This window comes from Anabrus simplex, chromosome 5 (genome assembly GCF_040414725.1).
Source record: "Anabrus simplex isolate iqAnaSimp1 chromosome 5, ASM4041472v1, whole genome shotgun sequence".
Lineage (NCBI taxonomy): Eukaryota > Metazoa > Arthropoda > Insecta > Orthoptera > Tettigoniidae > Anabrus > Anabrus simplex.
Genome location: NC_090269.1, coordinates 453752752 through 453778424, shown reverse-complemented (window position 1 = coordinate 453778424; position 25673 = coordinate 453752752). Strand labels below are relative to the sequence as shown.

Genomic DNA, 25673 nt, shown 5'->3' with positions numbered 1-25673 from the left:
GTGATTAATAAATGCAGTTTATCTGGCCTTGTAGCTTCTCTCAACTTTTTTTTTTTGTTAAAAATGAAGCCATGTTTTCCAGTGTTGACTTAGTTAAATGTATCAAAGGTTTTTCAGTCTGTCAAACACATAGCAAATACAATGCAAATTAAAACACTATAAACATATCTGTAAAACACACACTAACATACAAAGAATGACATGTTTCGTTCTACAAGATCATCTTCAGATTCTATCAAATCACTTAAAAACAAGCTTATATATGTACAGTATTGTTTACGTAGCGTAAACTTGTCAATGATAGAGAGACTGGTGATAACATGAAACAGTAATGACAAAAATAAATTATATACAATTATTAATATAAAGAAAAACTTACGTACTTATCTAGACTGCCGATGTTAAGTCCGTTGTCACCAAACACTATTTCAGGACTGTGGTCATGGAAAGTTTGTGGCGAGCCACACTGCGCGTGGAGAGGGCAAGAAAGGCAGGGGCCTTGTAGAGTGATGTGGATCTCTCCTACTGGATGATTAAATTGAGTAGACTACAGAGTGGAGAGGGGAGGGAGATGTAGGGTGGGGCGCCTGGACCGCTGTGGATTTCCATCAACATTGGAGAGGGGAAAGATGTTATTGACCTTTTCCATGTTAAATGTACCTTTATGTAATATGGATGAATGCAAATTAATAATTTTTTAGGTGAATAAAGTAAGGGACGTTATTGTTATTATTATTATTACTATTATTATCATCATGGGGCCGATGACCTTGGATGTTAGGCCCCTTTAAACAACAAGCATCATCTATTATTATCATTATTATGATAGAAGTAATTTAATGAGTAGGTGTCAGATATTATGAGAGTAGAGCGAATAGGGGGGAATTATTTAAATGTGTATGCTCATTCAGGTTATTGGCATTAGCATTTTTTGCGACGTAAATTTCTATTGCTTCTTTTATATTCAAAGATTTACTTTTATTTTCGAAGTGTAAAATCTTTTAGATCAGTGTTGATGTCTGTGAAATGGTGTGAACAGTCGTAGATGTGTTCCCCGAAGGCTGAATGCCGATTATATCTGATTGCGTTTTTGTGTTCTTTGTATCTTGTATGGAAATTACGTTTTGTTTGCCCTATGTATGTGGCGTTGCAGTTAGGTTCTTGGCACTTGAGTTCATATACTCCTGACTTTGAGAAAGGGTCCTTTTTGTTTATGTTGCACCTGTTGAAGTATCTCTGTAGTGTGTTATTCGTTCGAAAAGCTACTTTTAAACCTTGTTTCTTGAAAATGTTAGCTACTTTGTATGTGTTATTGTTAACATAGTTGAGAACCACGTAGTTTTCTTTGTCGTGTGTGGTGCTTTCCCGGTGACTTTTCTTATGTTTATTTAATAGTTTATCTACTGTGCCTGGAGGATGGTTGTTTTCTTTCGCGATTTGTTTAATGATTTGCATCTCTTCATTAAAATCCGTTGCGCTCATTGGTATGGAAATAGCTCTATGTATCATTGTATTCAGTCCTGCTATTTTGTATGTGTATGGGTGGTTCGAGTTGTTGTCAATAGCGTGCGACATCTGAGTGGGCTTTCTGTATACTTTGTAAGATAGGTTGTCATTATTCCTGTTGATTGTGATGTCTAGATAGTTTATTTTCTTGTTATTTTCTGGCTCCATTGTGAAGCAGATGGATTTGTGTTAAGAATTTAGAGTGCTTAATAACTGGCCTGCGTTAGTGATGTCATTATCATATATGCATATGACGTCATCCACAAATCTGCTCCAATGTAAGATTCCTTTTGAAAGCAAGCGCATTAAGAAGATGTTTTCGAAGTTATTCAGAAAAATGTTTGCTATTATACCTGATAACGGTGAGCCCATGGCTAGCCCTTCTGTTTGGCAATAGATTTTGTCGTTAAATGCAAAGCAAATTTTGGTGTAGTGTTGTTCTAAGAAGGTTAATAATTTCTTTGGTTTCTTGTAGAGAGGTGTTTTCTTTAAGAAGGTTTTCGATAATTTTAATGGATTCATCTATTGGTATGTTGGTGTACATGTTAGTGATGTCAAAGGATATCATACGTGTGTTCTCTGTTATTTTAAGTTTATTTAATTCTTTAATTAGTTCTAGGCTGATTTTAATTGATCTGTCTCCTTTAAGTGAAATTTTCTCTTTTAGAATGATGTTCAGTTGTTTGCTTAAATTGTGACTTGGCGCATCTTTAAAATTTACTATTGGTCTAATGGGACACAGCTCTTTGTGTATTTTGGGCAGGGCTCTCAGTGTGGGGAATTTAGGATTTTTGATGGTGAGGCTTTCTTTTTCTTGTTTTGTGAAAATTAAGTCTGTTTCCTTGATAGCTTGCTTTATTTGGTATTGAAATTTACTTGTAGGGTCGCGTTGCAATTCTTGAATACCATTGTTGTTGATAAATTCTGTTGTTTTTTCTATGTATTCGTCTTTCTTCATTATGACTTTTGTGTTACCTTTATCCGCTTTCGTGATGATAAGGTTGTCGTTTTTAATTTTGTTCTTAACTGTTTTCAGTGCCGAGTATTGAGTGGCGTAATTTGGTTGTTTAGTGGAATTTTCATGTGCGATTGTTTTTAGGGCTTTGTTGGTGGCTACGTTTATTATTTCTCTTTGTGCAGAGGGTATTTTGTCGCAAGCAATTTCTACGTCAGTGATAAGCTGTTTTATGTTGTTTTCGTTATGACGTTCTTGGCAGTTGAATTTGAGACCTTTCTCTAGCAGATTTATTTCATTCTTTGAAAAGTTAGTGTCTGTTCTGTTAATTAATCTAGGGTGAAAATTCGCGAGTTTGTTGTGCTTAGCGTTTTCTGGACTTTTCTGTTTAATCATTACGTTACGTATTTCATTGTCAATGACGGTCATGCAAAAAATGCTAATGCCAATAACCTGAATGAGTATACACATTTAAATAATTCCCCCTATTCGCTCTACTCTCATAATATCTGACAACACCTACTCATTAAATTACTTCTATCATAATACAGTAAAACCTTGTTAATTCGAAGTCGTTGGGACTCAAAAATCGGACTTCGAATTACGTGATTTCGAATTAACCGCCAATTCGCAATTCAGAAGTACCAACCCTTGCCGCGTTACGAAATATTCTAAGGCCCGTTACTGCATGCAGTTAACCTTGATTCACAGTTTATACCCTTCAAATGCCATGAAAAGAGAACTATTTCCAAAATGTATCCAAAAAGGTGCATTTACAGTATTCAAATAATGCACTTGCATATCTCACCGGCAAATATAACCTCACGCAACGAAAGAAAAAAAAAAAAAACACGATTCAAAGACGAGGAGAAATCTATGCTGGCTCCCATGTGCAAGTGCTTTATTCATTGGAGTACTATACTGTATGCATTTTAGATGCCTTGTATTTACACAGAAAGTACCCGATGCCCTTAAAATCAAACTTTCCTATGACTCTATCCTTGTACGATTTCCCGCTATGGCACTTTTCTCGTACTTCAGAAATGTAAACACTTGCCACGTCACAAAGTATTCTAAGACCCATTAATACATGCAATCACCTCGAATCACAGTTTAAACCTTTCCAATGCCATAGAAAATCTATTTCCGAAATGTATCCAACAAGGTGCATTTACAATGTTCAAATAATGCACTTGGATAAATCACTGACGAACATAACCTCACGCAACGAAAGAAAAAAATCACACAATTCAAAGACGAGGATAAATTATGCTGGTTCCCATGTGCAAATGCATTATTTTTTGGATTTCTGTACTGTTTGCATTTTTAGATGCTTTGTACTGGGATGGAAAGTGCCCGACGCCCTTAAAACGTAGCTTATCGAACTTTTCTATGACGAGGGGATAAAGTTTCTCGCTTCCATGTGCATTGCAATTGCAACGCACTACAATGACCCCCATCCCCGACCCTTGTACGATTCTCCGGCTGGCACTTTCTCCTTCAAAACCATAAGACCGTTTGGGTTCACATTAAAATAAAGCAATGCAGTTTCATCGGCAATGCCAGTATTGTTGTTTATAAGTTTCATTTCCGTATTGATAGATATTACTTTACAAAAAACAATATAAATATGAGTCTCCACCTTATCAATACAAAATTAATTTACATTAAGCTGGTAAATATAGTCAAGACTAGTTTCGACCCCTAGGGGGTCATCTTCAGTTGACATGCATTAAAAATGTATTTTTTAACAAAAACATCACATGTAGTGGTAAAAGCTTAAATTAATTTGAACCGATCATAAATGTTGGTATTTCTGGTACATTTGGGCTATTGTATGTGTCAATTTTTAGTTTTTAGCACACAGTATGAAGGTAATTGATTAACTAGTGTGCATCATCCATGAAGTCACATGTTATTTTTTATGCTACTACCATCCAATTTTTGGGTCGTGCAGGCAGCTACAAAGAATGCACGGTTCCAACACCTAACATACTGTACCTTGTTTTTACAACATATACGCTTCCATGATAAAATCAACGTGCATCAAGACGCATAATTTCAACACGTTCTGACAAATGTCACCAACTTAAAACATCACGACATACGGATGGAAAAACATGCTCCATTAATATATTCAAGATTTCTAATAACTCCAACATTAGTAGCTGCCTAAAATATCTCCAGATATATAACTAAGTATTACCTGATCTGCAAACGGATTATTCAAATACTTACCTAACTGTTTTTACATATAAATATTAAAAAAAAAAAAAAGCCAATTTGTGTAATTTATGAACCAACTTTAAATGTATATTGTTAAAGTTGTCACTGTTGATTTGCACAAATGTATGTATATTCCACATTGTATAACCCAAAAATTGGATGGTAGTAGCATAAAAAATAACATGTGACTTCATGGATGATGCACACTAGTTAATCAATTACCTTCATACTGTGTGCTAAAAACTAAAAATTGACACATACAATAGCCCAAATGTACCAGACATACCAACATTTATGATCGGTTCAAATTAATTTAAGCTTTTACCACTACATGTGATGTTTTTGTTAAAAAATACATTTTTAATGCATGTCAACTGAAGATGACCCCCTAGGGGTCGAAACTAGTCTTGACTATATTTACCAGCTTAATGTAAATTAATTTTGTATTGATAAGGTGGAGACTCATATTTATATTGTTTTTTGTAAAGTAAAAAAAAAAAAAAAAAGCCAGTATTGTTCGGTGCTTACGAATTTATTATATGAGCCACGCTTTTTCGTCAACTGTCGGCATCGCCAGCGTTCGCGCATTCTGTTTTCCCGCACACTGCCTGTTGCGTGATATTACGGCGTTCCTGAAAAGGTTGAATACAAAAAAATTCCGATTTCATTCAACTTGGCAATCATGAAGCGCACTGTAGACCCACTGAAGTGAGTGTAAGTGCGGAAAGCTACCCCTCCACGTTCCGGAACACGCGTTCTGTTATGACGCGGATAAATTTCGAGTTGAAGTTACGGTACTCTGTAACATACTATTGTTTTAAAATGTAAAGGCAGTTTCGAATTAAAAGTCTGAATTTCGGTAATGGGGCCGACATTGTACTTCGAATTACGAATTATCCCTATTTCGAATTAAACAATTTAAATAACATGCAAAACTGTATCTCATGTTTCCGGGAACGAGAGCTGCTTCGAATTACGTGGGATTTTGAATTAACCGATTTCGAATTATCGAGGTTCTACTGTAATGATAATAATAATAATGATGATAATAATAATAATGATAATAATAATTATAACAACAATAACGTCCCTTACTTTATTCACCTAAAAATTATTAATTTGCATTCATCCATATTACATAAAGGTACAATTAACATGAAATATGTCAATAACATCTTTCCCCTCTCCAATGTTGATGGAAATCCACAGCGGTCCAGGCGCCCCGCCCTACATCTCCCTCACCTCTCCACTCTATAGTCTGCTCGATTTAATCATCCAATAGGAGAGATCCACATCGCTCTACAAGGCCCCTCCCTTTCTTGCCCTCTCCTCTACACGTGCAGCGTGGCTCGCCACAAACTTTCCATGACCACAGTCCTGAAATAGTGTTTGGTGATAACGGACTTAACATCAGCAGTCTAGATAAGTACGTAAGTTTTTCTTTATATTAATAATTGTATATAATTTATTTTTGTCATTACTGTTTCATGTTATCACCAGTCTCTCTATCATTGACAAGTTTATGCTACGTAACCAATACTGTACATATATAAGCTTGTTTTTAAGTGATTTGATAGAATCTGAAGATGTTCTTGTAGAACGAAACATGTCATTCTTTGTATGTTAGTGTGTGTTTTACAGATATGTTTATAGTGTTTTACTTTACATTGTATTTGCTTAGTGTTTGACAGAATGAAAAACCTTTGATATATTTTTCTCTCAACGTCTCAAGGTAGTTGGTGTCGCCATACCGAAGTGAAAGGGGCGCCCGCAGCCAAGGGAGGCCAGCTTGACCACAGGTATCCAGCCATGTACTAGCTGCCCCAATGTTTGCACTGTCTGGAGACGTACAACTAAACCCTGGACCCAACAAAAGCAATCAAGGTATGACATTTTTCTATCAAAATGTGAAGAGTATGTGTAACTCGCTTGCTAACTTTAATGCTGGACTAAGTGACGGGAAATATGACTGTATTTGTATCAGCAATAGTCGGCTTAAAGAAACACACAAGTAATTAAAATTACATGTGTGATAAAAGGTGGATTTCCTTACATTAAAATTACTTGTGTGATTCTCAGTTCAATATGGAACAACCATGAAGTATTTAACTATAGTTAATGAAACAGTCCCCGAGAATGAAATATTAACGGAGAGCAACATTGCATTTTGTAAGCATGGAAATTCCATGCATACTTCAAAACTGGATGGGGGAAGTGTTTTACTGGCTGTAAAGTCTAACCTTGGACCAGTGTCAAAGCCTGAGCTTGATGGGAAGTGGGAGTGTCAAGTACTGAAAGTCAATGCTCAACCCGGTCGTGCTGTTTTAATTGTGTGCTGCTACCTGCCTCCAGATGAAGTGAACGACCGGCTTAACAACCTATGTCCAATGTTGGGTAACGTTACATCTGTTCTCAACACAAGGGACACTGTTTTTGTGTGCGGTGATTTTAACTTGAGCGAATTAGCTTGGAAAACTGATGCGTCGTCAACAGTCCAACACAATATCAAACAGGGAAGGGAGGAGATATTCTTATTTCTAGAAATTATTAATGAATTCCATCTCAGCCAGATATATGATTTCCCTACTAGAAATGATAATTTTCTAGACTTAATTTTAGTCTCAAACTAATTACTTGGGAGTGGAGAGTTCACCAAAACTCAAAATGTATTCACTCTGATCACCAAGCCATCAAAATTTTCCTGCCCATGCCAAGGATATTTCGCTTCAAACCGCAAAACAAAGTCATATTTCCATGGAAGAAAGCTGATTATTTTTTAATGAGGGACATTTTATCCCTGTGCCCCTGGGATATGATTACAGAGTCCCACTCTGTGGATGAAGTATGAGCAATTTTTATGTCTTACTATATGCAGTCATAAAAGACAGCGTACCATTTAAAAAAAATTAATGTCAGAAAATATCCACCTTTGTACGACTCAGAATCCAGAAACTGAAGGAAAAAAGCAGGGCGAGAAAGAAATACAAAAGATCAGGCCAAGAATGGGACTATGTGCAGTTTTTCACATTACGAGGTGAATTTAAAAATGTAGGGACTACGTTAGGTTGGTAGAAGATGATGTCATCACACACCCTAAGTGCTTTTGGAATTTAATTTATAATAAAAGAAAATTTTTCCACCTGCCTCCCACTATGCTAATAAATGGAACGGAAATCCATGAAAAAGATGAAATCTGACTATATCTGCGCAAACTTTCGCTAAGTACTATTTTCCTTCCAAGCCCTGCAATGAAACTCCCTCCCGCCCCCAAATTTTCAATAGATCCAGTGTCTGTTCATACTTCTGTGGCAGAAGTGAAAGGGGTCCTGTCATCGGTAAATATCAACAAATCATGTGGGCCTGATGAGATACCTGGCATCGTCCTCCGTGAATGTGCTTCCCAACTGGCAATTCAAATATGTGAAATTATGAGTAAATCATTTAAGTGTGGGTGTTTTCCAGCCAAGTGGAAAAAGTGTTATGTAATCCCTACCTTCAAAAAGGTGTTATTTGATAATTATCGACCAGTAATGCTTATTTCACATTTATCGAAGGTGGCGGAGTGTTTAGACTCTTTTAGTCAGTACATAGACCCGTAACAGCATGGATTCGTTAAAGGCAGATCAACTGTTACCAACCTGGCAGTTTAATTATCTTCAATTTCAGAAGCATTGGACATAAGTAAACAGGTTGATGGGATATATACTGATTTCTCCTTCGACTCTTTACAACGTGAAGCCTTGTTAAAGAAGTTGTCAGCATATGGAGTGTCTGGGAGTATTTTTGAGTGGCTGAAGAGTTACTTGACAAAACGAATATGTATTTTCAAGTCTGAGGGTTTGATCTCTAACCTCTACCAACCTTCATCAGCTGTCCCACAGGGCCCACTCTTAAAGCCTCTTCTATTTGTTTAGTTTCTAAATGATATTACTATAGTCGTCCAGAGCAGTAAATGTCTCTTGTACGCTGAAAACTTGAAACTATTCAAGGTCATAGATGAAGACAATAATGGCGTTTATTCACAAATATACAAGTGGTGTAAAAAGTGGTATCATGTCATTGCACTGAAAATGTGTGAACACAATGTTAGTACCTAAATACTTGAAGAGTAAAGTGGACTGTCCGGCTATACTGGGTTTGATTACACTTCACGTTCCACGCAGGCGAACAAGACAAATGCACATTCCACCTGCCCAAATGTAGGATGGTTGCACATGAAAATTCTTGGTTCATGCAAGCCCTAAAGAGACCATAAATCAGCTCGAAGGGTCACCACCCTTTTCACCACCCTTCCACTGCAATCTGGACAGCTATTCTCAAGGGTGGAATAGAAAACATGTATATCGCATCATCTGTAATAAATGAATATATTCTAACGCATGACAACTGTTCAGATTTTTTCAGAACATAAGAGTTATTGCTTCACCGTAACCAAACATCAAACCTTGAAAGAACACACCATGGCATAATATTTAATTATAGTCAAGAAGCTAACTCTCCCATAAAAAGCAGCAGTTTCTCAGGATCTATGTTGTGGACAAACACTCCTCTAAACAAATCTGCATTAGTAAATGATCACAGTTGAATTTATTCAAGCTACACTGGTCCTAAACACCACAACCATGACGACGGCAAACAAAAATAAGATGCAACACAAGGGTGAAGAAGAACACCAGATTGAGTGCCCCAATATTCACTGTTCATTTTAAAGCCAACAAGACTTGAACCACATGGCAGCCAAAGAAATGCAAAGAAAGGGTTTCCCACATTCACACTAACCGATAAAGAAGGACCTTTGAAGGATGACCCTGAAACAGCAGGAGTTTCCAAATTCTGAGGTCATTGACTTAAAACTGGGAGAAAGAACTAACTGACTAAGAAACTAGGAAGCTATACAAAAGATCAGGAGTCTCCCATGTAGGGGTCAATTATAGGAAACTTCCCTGTTTTAGGACCTCCAAACGCGCGTCTAGATGGGTTTCTGCTTTTTAGCTTGTTTTTTAATTTCTGCCATTCACGCACCAACATTTCACTCACTGAAAATTTTCTTTCTGCAGCCCTGTTCCCATGCTGTTCAGCAAAGGCAATTACGCTTAGCTTGAAGCCCGCAGAATAGTTTCTATATTTACGCATAATCGCTTATAAATGCTTCACATGTTAATGTTCTGCGATATAATTGTTCACTATTAAAACAAATTATTTGTACAAACACCCCAAACACAAATTAAAAACTGAAATTCTCACGCACACATGTTTACAGTAATCATGTCAGTCTCAAACAAATAAATGCACCTGTGATCTGTCCATTCCAGAGCAGCCAATACTGTTAGACAGCAAGGAAGCATGCAGCAATTTGTTATCAGTTCAGCTCGTTGGTTGTGACACACTAGTGCGCTTGCTCAAAGCTCGCAAACCAGAGCACGGACGTCTACATACGTCGCTCTAGCTAGCGCGGTGTAGATCTACTGTAGTTGACCGTGTTCCGAGACGTCAGTAACAAACATTCATTTTTTTATTTCTTTTAAACATACGGTAATTAGGTTAATATTTCTTCCCAGTTATTGATGATTTTACATTACATTACTGACGAGTTTATAAAACAAAACTTTAATACCATTGGATAATAATTATCTTGACTGCTTGGATAAAAGTTTTCATCCCATGCCCGGCCACTTGTGACGCAGTAGTAAGATAAGAGTCTAGCGATGACAACTGAGACATTGTAAATAATTCAGCCCCGGTCTAGAGAGCCAAGAATAACGGCCGTGAGGATTCGTCGTGCTGACCACATGACACCTCGTAATCTGCAGACCTTCGGACTGAGCAGCGGTCGCTTGCTAGGCCAAGGTCCTTCGCGACTGTTGTGCCGGGGGCGGGTGGTTGTAATAATGCAAAATTCTATCAGACCTCTTGTCTACTAGAAGATAAGTGTGTGTTGGTACCGATATTTCCTGGCGACGTTGCCGATAAGCGATCACTTACAGCCTTACGTATTTCAAATGAGAACTCATAATATGTAGGTGGTGGATAAATTGTACACTATCTCGCGACCACGTTGTCAAACTGCCGATAGCCTACCGGTAAGCCATGCGTCATACATATACCGGTATTATTTATTTATACCCTGTGCAACATCTCGCAAATGTGACTGTGTTGCCGAATTGCCCATAAACCATACACGTATTTACATTGCGCATTCATGTGCAACTTACATTGCAGTTCCATTTACCTTTTAACCAGATTGGTGAACAAAATTTGGACGTGCAACGATTATGCGATTAAATGTTTAAAGTCCGATTTTTGTATTGAAAATAAAGGATGCGACGATTATGCCAGGAAATATGGTGCAGCCTTTTTCTTTGCCATTTTGGACAATATCTTTTTTTCACACTTTGGCAACCCCTATGCCAAAGGGGATTGAACTCGGACTTTAAGAAATCTGGAGTGCCACTATTCATCTCAGTGACCCCCAAAACTATGGATTCAACACTACTTTTGATTCTTTTTACATTCCACCTCCTGACACCCAAGCCTATGGGTGCTAGGGGTGTCTTGCCCCAATGCGATTAGTCTCCTTATATTAAGTCGTAAGTGTACCAAGTTCGGTTCAAATCACTCCAGTAGTCCTTTATATTTGTATTTCACCCCTTTCCCTAGCGTTTCTAGAGGTGTCTTGCCCCCATAGCATAATTGCACCAAACTTACTAGACAGATATGCTGGATAACACAGACATACATCCATAATTCCTAACATTTTGGTCATTTTACTTTTTCATCCTTTCTCACCACCTATGCCAAAGGGAGCTGAACTTGGACTTTAAAGAATTCCAGACTGTCACTATTCATCTCAGCAACCCCAAAAACTATGGATTCAACACTATTTTCAATTATTTTTATATCTCACTCCCCCACACCGTGCTACGACAAAGGGGGCTAAACTTGGAATTATAAAAAAAGAACGCACTGTCAGTATTCATCTCAGCGACAGCCAAAACTATGGATTCGACACTATTTTCCATTATTTTTATATCCCGCCCCCCTCGCCTCCCACCCCTACGGGATAACAAATTTGGTGAGTCACTACTTATCTCAGCTACTGCGAAAAATATAAATTCAACACTATTTTTAATTATTTTTATGTCTTGCCCCCTAATCCCAGTACCATAAAGGGGGCTGAACTTGGAATTATGAAAAGAAACGCATTGTCACTATTTATCTCAACGAACCCAAAACCTATGTATTTGACACTATTTTTGATTATTTTTATATATCACTCTTCCCTCACCCCTAGCCCCATAGGGAACTTTTAAAAGTTCCAGAGTGTCACTATTCACCTCAGCAACTCCGAATAGTATGGATTCGACACTAGTTTCTCCGTCACCCCCACCCCTTAAGGGTGCCTGACCCTCCTCATACTACTGTAAGTAGTAACTGTAGCAAGTGAATTAAATCGCTCCAGTGGTTTAGAAGACCCACACAGATACATTTTTGACACTATTTTCCTTCGCAAAATAATGGGTCCAAAGATTGTGGATGGGCAGTATAGGCTGCGAGGAAGGGAAGAACTTTACCGAGACAATGAAAGGCTAACTGAGTCCATGAGAAAACGGAGACTTAAATTCTATGGGCATTTATTTAGAATGGATGAGAAGAGACTAACGAAAAGGATTTTCACAATACTAGACAGCAGACCTAAAGTGTCAGACAAATGGTTCAGGGAGGTGAGAAAGGATCTCAGACAGGTGGGACTAAATTCGGAAGACATCTCAAACCGAACAAAGTTTAGGTCAGTGACCGACAGATTTCAGGGATTCCATGACGAACCAAAACTTAACCGTGGTTGGACGGACGAAAGAAGACAGGCTGCCAGAGAGAGGATGCTGAAGTTCTGGGCTGTGAGGAAGGCTTCCAGAAACATGTAATTGTTATCTAACGTGGTCTCTAATGGCCGTAAACGAATATATATATTTTATTTTACCATCGTAATTATCATTTTACAATTATTATTATTATTATTATTATTATTATTATTATTATTATTATTATTATTACTACTACTTGTAGGTATGGCTGTGAAGTGTTACATCATGTTACTATTTGTATTATTATTTACGTAGTTGAATGATTGTATTGTGTGTGAGGTTATGTCATGAAAGTATTATTATTTACATAGTCGAATGATCGTATTGTATGTGAAGTTATGTCATGTAGATAGACATTGATATCAGTTCTGTTAATGTTAATACCTCTAAATTAATACTATAATTTATTCTTACCTGTATATATAAATTGTAATCCATAATTGTGAAACACACTGTAACTTCCAGAATGGTATAGGTAGACGGGAATGATTGAGAAGATTCTGTACATTATTTCTATATATTGGATGCTCTGGAATATTCAAGAAGGTAGTTTTCTTTTGTAAGGTATCTTTCTGGAAATCTGGCGAGAGATATATATAAAGAGATGATCTTGACGGTGAAGGTAGTTACTGTTGAGGTACTGTTGAGTTGTGGTTTGGGAGTTATTGGAGTTATGATGCAGCAAGGTTATGCTTGTAACCATGTGTGTGCCATGCTTTTAAGCAGTCGACTCTTTTGTGTTTCAATGTGTCCGACTCGTTGGCTGAACGGTCAGCGTACTGGCCTTCGGTTCAGAGGGTCCCGGGTTCGATTCCCGGCCGGGTTGGGGATTTTAACCTTAATTGGTTAATTCCAATGGCACGGGGGCCGGGTGTATGTGTTGTCTTCATCATCATTTCATCCTCATCACGACGCGCAGGTCACCTACGGGTGTCAAATAGAAAGACCTGCATCTGGCGAGCAGAACCCGTCCTGGGATATCCCGGCACTAAAAGCCATACGCCATTTCATTTTTGTTTCAATGTTGTCATCTCGATGTGCAGCGATTGGCAGTTGTCCTTAAATGGCGGTTTGTGATGTGAATGTTTTGTTTTTGGCAGATAATAAATAAATGTGTGTAATTTTTTGTATGTGAATAAAATTTACTGTGCCAACTGACAGCATCTTGTGTGTGTCTGTGTGGATACATTAACTTGCGCTGGCAAGATGTGCTGTACATATGAGGATGGGATCATGCCATCATGTTTTATACTGTAAAGTACCTTTCTTGCTAGGAGGTTCATGACTGTGCCTGTTATTTGAGAATAGCAATCCAAGATGCTGTGATCGAGATGTACTTTCATTTCATAGACCAGCTTTGATAGGTCTGCTAAGTTTCAAGAACATAGCTGTGCATTAGATGTGAAGAAATATTTAAGGAACTGTGAAACGTGTAGAATGACACGAGTTATCACCCACTCCTAACGAAGAGCAACTAGGGGTTTGGGGGCGGAGTCCACAACGGGCAAAGGCAAGTCTATATAATCTATCTATAGGCCTATGTATGTAAATGTCATTGTATGATGTATCTGTGTGGGTCTTCTAAACCACTGGAGCGATTTAATTCACTTGCTACAGTTACTACTTACAGTAGTATGAGGAGGGTCAGGCACCCTTAAGGGGTGGGGGTGACGGAGAAACTAGTGTCGAATCCATACTATTCGGAGTTGCTGAGGTGAATAGTGACACTCTGGAACTTTTAAAAGTTCCCTATGGGGCTAGGGGTGAGGGAAGAGTGATATATAAAAATAATCAAAAATAGTGTCAAATACATAGGTTTTGGGTTCGTTGAGATAAATAGTGACAATGCGTTTCTTTTCATAATTCCAAGTTCAGCCCCCTTTATGGTACTGGGATTAGGGGGCAAGACATAAAAATAATTAAAAATAGTGTTGAATTTATATTTTTCGCAGTAGCTGAGATAAGTAGTGACTCACCAAATTTGTTATCCCGTAGGGGTGGGAGGCGAGGGGGGCGAGATATAAAAATAATGGAAAATAGTGTCGAATCCATAGTTTTGGCTGTCGCTGAGATGAATACTGACAGTGCGTTCTTTTTTTATAATTCCAAGTTTAGCCCTCTTTGTCGTAGCACGGTGTGGGGGAGTGAGATATAAAAATAATTGAAAATAGTGTTGAATCCATAGTTTTTGGGGTTGCTGAGATGAATAGTGACAGTCTGGAATTCTTTAAAGTCCAAGTTCAGCTCCCTTTGGCATAGGTGGTGAGAAAGGATGAAAAAGTAAAATGACCAAAATGTTAGGAATTATGGATGTATGTCTGTGTTATCCAGCATACCTGTCTAGTAAGTTTGGTGCAATTATGCTATGGGGGCAAGACACCTCTAGAAACGCTAGGGAAAGGGGTGAAATACAAATATAAAGGACTACTGGAGTGATTTGAACCGAACTTGGTACACTTACGACTTAATATAAGGAGACTAATCGCATTGGGGCAAGACACCCCTAGCACCCATAGGCTTGGGTGTCAGGAGGTGGAATGTAAAAAGAATCAAAAGTAGTGTTGAATCCATAGTTTTGGGGGTCACTGAGATGAATAGTGGCACTCCAGATTTCTTAAAGTCCGAGTTCAATCCCCTTTGGCATAGGGGTTGCCAAAGTGTGAAAAAAAGATATTGTCCAAAATGGCAAAGAAAAAGGCTGCACCATATTTCCTGGCATAATCGTCGCATCCTTTATTTTCAATACAAAAATCGGACTTTAAACATTTAATCGCATAATCGTTGCACGTCCAAATTTTGTTCACCAATCTGGTTAAAAGGTAAATGGAACTGCAATGTAAGTTGCACATGAATGCGCAATGTAAATACGTGTATGGTTTATGGGCAATTCGGCAACACAGTCACATTTGCGAGATGTTGCACAGGGTATAAATAAATAATACCGGTATATGTATGACGCATGGCTTACCGGTAGGCTATCGGCAGTTTGACAACGTGGTCGCGAGATAGTGTACAATTTATCCACCACCTACATATTATGAGTTCTCATTTGAAATACGTAAGGCTGTAAGTGATCGCTTATCGGCAACGTCGCCAGGAAATATCGGTACCAACACACACTTATCTTCTAGTAGACAAGAGGTCTGATAGAATTTTGCATTATTACAACCACCCGCCCCCGGCACAACAGTCGCGAAGGACCTTGGCCTAGCAAGCGACCGCTGCTCAGTCCGAAGGTCTGCAGATTACGAGGTGTCATGTGGTCAGCACGACGAATCCTCACGGCCGTTATTCTTGGCTCTCTAGACCGGGGCTGAATTATTTACAATGTCTCAGTTGTCATCGCTAGACTCTTATCTTACTACTGCGTCACAAGTGGCCGGGCATGGGATGAAAACTTTTATCCAGGCAGTCAAGATAATTATTATCCAATGGTATTAAAGTTTTGTTTTATAAACTCGTCAGTAATGTAATGTAAAATCATCAATAACTGGGAAGAAATATTAACCTAATTACCGTATGTTTAAAAGAAATAAAAAAATGAATGTTTGTTACTGACGTCTCGGAACACGGTCAACTACAGTAGATCTACACCGCGCTAGCTAGAGCGACGTATGTAGACGTCCGTGCTCTGGTTTGCGAGCTTTGAGCAAGCGCACTAGTGTGTCACAACCAACGAGCTGAACTGATAACAAATTGCTGCATGCTTCCTTGCTGTCTAACAGTATTGGCTGCTCTGGAATGGACAGATCACAGGTGCATTTATTTGTTTGAGAAGGTAAAATAATCATAATAATAATAATAATAATAATAATAATAATAATAATAACCATAATAATTCGAGCTCGATATCTACATTAGTAATGGGTGAGAGAATATAGTTTTCAAGTTATACCTGTTACTGCACTTGCATCAATATCCCCTCTATAACTTGAAACAATTTCTACACACGGTCACACTCTTCGACTTTGCCTTTGTCCTCACTATTTAACCACACACATACTACCTCACTCACACAGCCCTCCTGTTGGCACTGTCAAAGTCCACGGTTCACAGCCCGGCGGTTCCATCGGGGACCACTACCTTCCCAGGGTGGATCCGCTGGGTCCGGTCGACGATGTCTTCATTCCTGGTGATGTTGATCCGCAGGTCCTTGCATGGCATTTGAAGCTCCGCTGGCTTTCCCCATGTTTGTACCTTGATGTTCTGTCAGGTGGCACCCTTGTTTGGTGGTTGTCGGTTCGGACCCCATTGGTTCTTTGTCTTGTAGAGGGGGCCCCCACTGGCTGTGTCCTTGCCATCACTGCCCCCATCTCCTGGGACATTGTCTGGGCCTCCCCAGGGTCCTGCTCCACGCTGAACCTCCGCCCTGGACAGTTCACTGAGCCGTGGAGCTTACTGCGGCTGTCGAACAACTTCATCTTGGTTTCGTGCAGGTACCGCCTATTCACTGTCGCGTCTTCTGGTTGTTTGGTCTTGGCAATGAACACCCGCAGCGCTCCATCGGCGCGCTTCACCCCCTCCTGTAGCTGGACTCGACAAGTTTACAAGGAAACAAACACAAAACATCTGACCACAATACAACCAACAAAGTGTCCGCTTCCCATTTGACTAACATTTCCACTACACTGCCTTCTCTAACCAAGAAATGAATCTATTGGATAAAGGTATTAAACATAATTGGCCTAATAACAAAAAAGCAGAGGACATAATTACTACCATCGCTGAAACCGAAACTAATATCGATAAACAAATTCCGAATGACAAGCAAAATGATGTGTTGTATGATGAAACGTCTGCAAAAGTACCTTCTGAAAGTTGGACAATTTATGTCTCTTGTTATGAATCAAACATTATTTGAGACGAAATACGTCATAAATTATAGATTTGAAAATGGGGTGTATAATTTAGAATAACCCTGTATACACACAACCTATTAAGAGATTTCACTTCCAATATTAGACCTAATTTCTTTAATATAGAGTTTTTGAACAAGAATTAAATCCTAATCACTACAAAGTAAACTGGAACAATACTTACAAAAGCTGGACTTGCTGTTTCTTCAAACCAGACCGGTTCCACCTTGATTTCTATTTTCTCAGCCATTTCTCACAGCAACAGACGTATTTTCATGAACTCGGGTAGAAAATTGCATCCACTGACTTTCTAGTAAAACAGGAACCTGAAAATATATATTAATATTCTTAAGGACAAGCAAGGAGGCCTGTAACTTTCCAGTCTTATGAGCATTGTCTCTCAATAAGTATTGATTCTTGTGTGGAATTCAAATCACAGGCACATGTGTTCCATTTCTAACATCCCACATGCACTGGCTGGAACTGGACCATGAGCACCTTTGTGAGAAACCACTAACATCACTACATGATCAATGGCCCTCCAGGTCTGTAGATTGGTTTGAGACAGATCTCCCTGTACCCATATCTTGAGCTGCCCTCCAGGTCCACAGACTATAGTAATTGCCACGTAAGGAAATACCCCAGAAAGTAAATATCGCCGCCCGATGCTCTTCTTTTCTCTTTTTTGTAATGGCTGATCACTGCTGCCAACCTGCCTGGTTACATATTAAAATCATCAGACATAACCATAACAAACTAACTTCAATGTAAACACCGATAATGAATGTTTCCCTACCCTAGTAAATGATAAAAGATAAGATGAAATAAATCAAGATAATTATGAATATCTCCTCAATGAGGAATTAAGGAAATAAACACACTTTCTCACTTAAATTATCTGTCTTTATTTTGATATACAGTAGGCGTACTATAACCATATTCTTGAAAAGAGGGGCGTGTTAAACGATGCAATTTATTTAATAAGTCTTTGCAGTGTGATTTTCGAAAGTTCCAGACATCCAATGACTTCCCTTTCTTTTGCGCGAATATTTCCTTCTCTCTTCAATACCGGTAACCAGTAAGGAGAGAGATTATTGGGCATATTTTCAGCCTGCAGGCTGGTTATATCTTCAAGCTTATCAGGAAACATATAGGAATACTAATGTGCCAAGCTCCGTGAACAGAATTTAGGTCAGCTTTCAAGTTCACTGCGGATTTGAAAATAATAATGTTATAAGTTCTACTGCCAAAATTTCGTCCCGCAAGAGTTATTTCATGTACCGGTAGATCTAGACATGAGACTGACGTATTTGAGCACTTTCATCATTTCACACAAACTATGTTATTAAATGCATTATCCGAACATGCCACAATCCTACTTACCTGGTATTAGCCAAATAGATTTACAATCCCACAGAAAAAGAAAATATGCTTTAAATATTCTCGCAAATGTATCACTAGTGACTTTAACGGCGATGCGGTGGCAACACGCACTTCACGCTAGAGCAGTGATTGAACGTTGCCAACGTGCCAGATTAACGGTAAATGTAAGACGTCGTATCGGCAAGTAGGGTCCCTAAACTGTATGGTTACCGACACTGAAAAAGACCCAACAGCAAGAAAAGTAACCATAAATCAATATCTTAATATTACAGGGGAGAAAGGGTAAGGTTGCACCCTTAGGGTACGTCCTTACACGGAGAGGACTATAGTTTGATGCAGATCTCCCTGTACCCATATCCTGAGCTGCCCTCCAGGTCCACAGACTAGTTTGATGCAGATCTCCCTGTACCCATATCCTGAGCTGCCCTCCAGGTCTGTAGATTGGTTTGAGACAGATCTCCCTGTACCCATATCCTGAGCTGCCCTCCAGGTCCACAGACTAGTTTGATGCAGATCTCCCTGTACCCATATCCTGAGCTGCCCTCCAGGTCTGTAGATTGGTTTGAGACAGATCTCCCTGTACCCATATCCTGAGCTGCCCTCCAGGTCCACAGATTAGTTTGATGCAGATCTTCATTTCACACTATGCCGTGTTTACCTACACATCTAATATGTACCACTGGCCTATCAAATTCTCTATTTTGTTGTCACTTTCTCACAGCTTTGAAATCAGCTGAACAAGTTCTTGGTTTCTCCACATGTAATCTACAAATCCCTCCTTAAGGCCAAATTATACCAAATGTTTCTTCTCTTGTCAACCTTATTAATTATCTCTCTACTTGTGACCTGAACTATTGGTAACACCAAATTCAGGAGTTTCTGTTCTCTTTATTTCTGTGTCAGCTGTTACCCACATCGTACTTCCATACAGTATAGCTATATGTGGTAAAAACACCTTTATAATAAACATATCCGTATTTGAGGTGAGGATTGTATTTATTTGAATACAAGGATTCTCTTGTTTTTATACATTATGCGGAGGTGCCAGCCTTTGAAGAGTTATCAGTAATCTCGCAATCAAAGAAGTTAGAGTCAAATCCAAACCATACTCTTCTCCTCTCGATGGCACATCCTTTGCCCTTCTAGACAGCAATGTGTTCGAAAGTGTATCATATTCCACAATGAAATTTTGCCATCACCCGCTAGTATTGTGATAAAAATTATTTTGTAGATTATTTTGTACCCAGGAGCTGCTTTTCAGTGTAGGTTCTCTTGAAGCATCCCACTGTGATGATATTTTTGTCTTCTGGACCATGAGCTATCCCAGTATAGATGTGCTTAATGTAGGGCTTAATTCTGTCTAATTTTTACTATCAGCACTGAAAACTCTAAGAGTATGGATTGTTATTGGTTATCTAATTACATCTTCAAAAGAATAATACATTTGATTTCTGAACCTCTAGCTTTTACTTTTAATAAGTGTTTAGAGTTTGGAGTTTTTCCTGATTTACTTAAAATTTCTTAAGTTATTCCAGTATTTAAAAGTGGGGACAAAGAATTTCTTTAGAACTATCGTGCAATCTCAAGTGTTCCAATAATTTCTAAAATATATAAATCACTTTTGTACAATCAACTTAGCAACTATTTTGAAACTTACAATCTCCTATCTGACTGTCTGCTTCAGTTTCGACAAGGTAAATGTACTACTACTGCTGTTCTTGAAATTGTTAATCAGATATTAAGAGCTTTTGAAAAAAAGGCAGGACATCTCTTCGGTGTTGTGTGATATAAGTAAAGCTTTTGATTGTATTAATCATGAAATTTTACTTACAAAACTCGAGTTGTATGGTGTCGAGTATCCCTCACTGAACAGGATTGTCATACTTAAATAACAGATATCAGTTTGTATCAAATAAAAATAGGTATTCCACTTTGAAGAAAGTTACAACTGGTGTGCCACAGGGCTCTGCCCTCGGTCCATTTTTATTCATTCTGGCAGTCAATGATTTACTGCAAAATGTCACAGCTCATGCTCTTATATTCTATGCGGACGATACAACGTTAATTACAAAACACCAGAGCATCTCAGGTTTGCATCAGATGTCACAGGAAGCTCTTGCAACTGCAATGGATTGGTTTTCATCCAATAGGCTATTGTGCAATCAGGATAAAACTCAATTTCTCACACAAGAATTATCCAAAGATACTGAAAGTCAGTCAGTCAAATTTTGGGTTTTCATACTGATGTCAAATTAAACTGGGAAGTATACAATGATCATGTTTGTAAAAGAATATCACAAGTGGCCTATTTCATATGGAAATTGAGGGATTTAGTTAGCAGTGACTACCTAAGGATGGCATATTTTGGTCCCTTCCAGTCACACATTACTTATGGACTGTTATTATGGGGGCATTCTTCTTATGTATATAATATTCTTCTAATACAGCAAAAGGTTTTCCAAACAATGTGTAGGGCTGGTGCAATTGACCATTGTCAACCTCTCTTCATTAAGCTTAAAATACTGACAATTATAAATTTGTATATTTATATATCATTGATGTATGTTAAAAACAACATAAATAAATTCAGTACATTCACCTTCATGATACTCGGGGCAAAGCAGGCATTGACATCCCAATTCACAGGCTGTCAAAAACTGCTCACTCACATAAAATCAGTTGTTTAAGATTATTTAATAAAATACCACATCCTGCACAGTCCACTCCTTTAAGTAATTTGATAAGAAAAATATAACATTTGTTAATATAAAATTGATTTTATAATACCTCTGAATTCTTAAAAATGCATAATGTTAGTATTAAGTTTTAATAAAAGGTGTATGTTCATTTAGCCTTAGCAATAATTAGTACTAAATTATCATGAGTTGACGAAGCCTAATTCAATGGCAAATAAAGATTCTTGATGAGCGTACGATTGGAGCTGACTACCTCACGTTACTTTCCATGGTTGTACTTTGGCATGGCGGATACAGCGGGTCACCATGCTATACTGCCCTCTCCTCAGGATAAGGCGCCCCGACATACTCCACGATACAGCGCCAGACGGTTTGGTCGGTTGGCCAATACCTTCCCATGGGAGATCCGTTGGGTCTGGTCGACGCTGTCCTCGTTCCCGGTGATAATGATCCTCAAGTCCTCGCTTGGTATCTGGAACTTCAGCAGTTTTCTTTTCGTCCACACCCACGTCTACTGCCAGGGCCTGAGCGCCTTCATAGTCCTCCGAGGTGATGCAAGGGACCGGTTTGCTTGTCCCAGGCTTGGCCCTGCTGAATTTCCTCTTCTTCCAGGGTCGGAATTTAATGTTCATACCGGAACGAGTGTCCTGGCCAGGTGGTATCCTCGTTCATTGGTCATCGGTTTGTCTTCCATTGGTGCTGGATCCACTAGCAGGGGTCCCGCCAGCCGTACCATTGCAATCGCTGCCTCCATCTCCTGGGACATCATCAGAGCCTCTTCATCTTTCTGATTCACGCCGATCGTCCTCCCTGAACAGATCTTGGCGATATGCATCTTATCACTGGTGTGAGCTGCTTCGAGCTTGGAGTCACCTCGGGGTAACTCGTCCATACTAGCACAGAAGTCCAGCAAATGCTACCCATTCTTATTAGCTTCCATATCTTCTCCACATTACCATACACGCTTTTGTATCCATCAATTCTATTTCCAACTCTTGCAATGAAATCACCTATTCACTAACCTATCCTTGCTGTTGACCCTGACTGCTATGTCACTCAATGCTTCACAAAACTTGTCAACCTCATCCTCATCTGCACCTCACATGGTGAATGCACTGAGAAATTCTTGTCTAATTCCTCCAATTACCAAATCTACGCACATCATTCACTCGTTTACGCGCCTAACAGAGACTATGTTGCGTGCAATAGTATTCCTGATGAACAGCCCTACCCCAGATTCTGCCCTTCCCTTTTTAACACCTGTCAATTACACTTTATAATCTCCTATCTCTTCATCATTACCTTCCCTTCCCTGAATATCTACTTATGCCTAGCACATTCAGATGCATCCTCTTTGCTGACTCAGCAAGTTCTAATTTCTTCCATAAGCCCCATTAATATTGATAGCTCCCCATCAAATTCTATTTTCTTCGCCAAGTTATTTCCAAGGAGTCCCTCGCCTGTCTAATGGGAGTGGGCCTCTCTTACTCCCATCGGTCCGAGGCTTGCTTAAAATGTTCTGAGCTCGATGGTACCCTACTTACAAATAGTCCAAATGAGGATGTCTCCTCTAAGGGTTAGGGTCCATGGTGTATTGTATAGCTCTAGCTGCCTGAGCCCAATGAAGGTCATGACTCGGAATATGTATGAGATGCCCTCTCCCATTCCGTAGCAACTGGTATCCCGACTCTCAGGACCACCTACTAGGCCACTCACCCATTGCCTATGGTTCACGAACTACGTGACTACAGTAACCCACACACCATGAACCATGAGAATAAACAAAAATATAAATAAACAAAGGAATAACTACAACAAAAAATAAGAAGTGTTACGAACAGGTGGCATTTCAACAGAACACCTACAGTAGTCTTTTCACCTAAAAGAAAACTATTGAATAAACTTGTTTAACAAATGCAACATGACTGAAAATGTCCAAGAAGCATTAAGAAATTCAACAAGTCCTTTTTTTAAACAGAAAGGTGATGCCAATAACCCAGACACATACCTAGATACTGCACCTAAAAATGTAAATTTAAAAATGTTCTCTAATATCTTAACACAATAATGTTATTTGGTTTATGTTCCACAAAATACTTTTCTGTTTTTGGAGATGTCAAAACGCCAGAATATAGTCCTGCACGAGTTATTTTATGTGCCAGTAAATCTACCAACATGAGGCTCATGTATCTGAGCACCTTCAAATACCACCGGACTGAGCCAGGATTGAACCTGCCAAGTTGGGGTCAGAAGGCCAGCACCACTAGGCCCGGCTCTTAACAAATAGGCTTGAGTAAACTATAGGTTCAGTACTCCAGTCAGCTTTCCCCAAGCAAGCAATCAATCACTTATCTCATAGAACAGGTACGAGACACTCTAAGACACTCTGGAAAGAAATATAATGCAGGCTTCATTGACAATAGGAAAGCTATTTACAGTATTGACAAACACACACACACATGCACATCATGCAGAGCACAACACCATCGAAACTTGACTTATACTATCATTAAAGAAAACTTTTTCATAGAAGATATGAGATTGCAGTTACATCTATTTAAAACCAAATATTACATGAGAAATGAAACACCATTTTGAGTGAATTATACATAAGAGATGCCATACTGACAGATGACTGCAGACAGACTAACTGAATAAAATGACACACATCATCAATCATCACTTGATTTATGAATCTTGACTTCCACCATAAGCTATGCACCAACAGAAGATTTCAGTAGCGAAATTAGGACTATGTTTTTGAACTATGTAATATTCAATGTTCCTGATAACATGCCATTATGTGCACAAAGAAAAAATTAATAATAGCTCTAATATCACGAATAAAACTATGTAGGTAGTGAATAAATATAAGCTCAACCTCGTACTGTATTTACATGTGTATATATCTCTGGCTATTTTGCAGCAATAATATTTCAAAACCAAAAATGTTTAAAATACACAATTCCTTAATGAAGCGAAGGATACGGCAATAACACAATTAACGAAATAAGTGGCACAAAGTATGGCAATACATCTGGAAAATCAAAAATGCATATCACAATTAAATATCAAACCAACCATTTCGAAATCAAACCATAGCCCACATACGTACATAGGTAAATGTATTATTTGAACACCTGTAGCTATTTCAATACTTTTTGTCCATACGCATATACATTCCGCACTAATCGCTTAACATAACAGTTATAATGACACAAAGCATGTAGCTGGGTTATGTTAAGGAGAGCAACCAGTATCGTATATTTGAGTACCGAATGCAAAGGACCAAAGTGTTAACCAAGACAGAAACAATGTATAACGACCAGTTAACTATTCCACACAACGCAGCACTATTTCACTTAATATAAGAACTGTATCGTTAAATTGGCGGGAAACGCTCCGATATTCTAACAGCAATGAAGCTCCTTACCATAGCGCTGTTAACAGAGTCGAACATTTATTACACTATAATTACCGTACGTGTATTTCATTTCAGCTTACCTGTCAACAAAGGTGAAGAACGTCTTCCAGTTTACCCGAAATTGTTAAGATCAGGTTTGGCTGTTAAACTCTAAAAACTACGGTGACGGTGCCAGCTGCAGTGTTACCAACAAGAAATGGTAACATAACATTTCTTCAAAAAGTTAAGATAATGTCCTTAGATCATCTTGATTTAATAAACATAATCCGCAGGTTTCTTGGACAGGTCAATAATATTAAAAATAAAACATATATTTTAGTGGTGGTGGTGGTGGTGATTATTGTTTTAAGAGGAAGTAGGCCTAGTACGTTTGTTTGAACTAGTTCATTCGATACCGTTCGTCGCCTTGAGTCGTTGAAATGAACTAGCTCAAATGAACGAGATAGTTCATGAACTAGCTCAAATGAACTATCTCGTTCATTTGTGCCAACGACATGAAAGATATATGCCCGGTTTCTGGAATGGTGAGATATCTTTCCGACAGCTATTGATTTGTTACAGCTGTCGAATCGATAAATCTTCGCTGCGTTGCACAGCGTAACAGCAGCTAACTTATCGAACTGTCAACTATTGGCTCGTTGATCAAGTTTCGTAACTACTCACTAGATGCCTCCGCTAGTACTGCCTTGTTTTTATGCATAATATGAGCAGAATCCAAAAGGCAGTGATTCACAGTCTTGGCTATTATCCAGCTGTCCCAGTCAT

At 38.7% G+C, this 25673-nt stretch overlaps 1 protein-coding gene across 2 annotated transcripts in view; it reads right to left on the bottom strand.

Moving 5' to 3' along the window:
• Positions 1-25076, bottom strand: part of LOC136875118 (oocyte zinc finger protein XlCOF6) — a 91622-nt gene extending 66546 nt beyond the window's left edge. Inside the window, exons 1-2 of one of the 2 annotated variants that reach the window (XM_067148856.2) lie at positions 24989-25076; positions 17590-17731 (exon numbers count right to left, since the gene is read on the bottom strand). In XM_067148856.2, coding sequence (XP_067004957.2) covers positions 17590-17655 — 66 coding nt within the window. In that variant the 5' untranslated portion in view covers positions 17656-17731; positions 24989-25076. Of the gene's footprint in view, positions 1-17589; positions 17732-24599; positions 24679-24988 lie in introns of those variants that run through there. The other variant, XM_067148857.2, reaches the window with a different exon arrangement.
• Between the last annotated feature and the right edge of the window lie 597 nt (positions 25077-25673).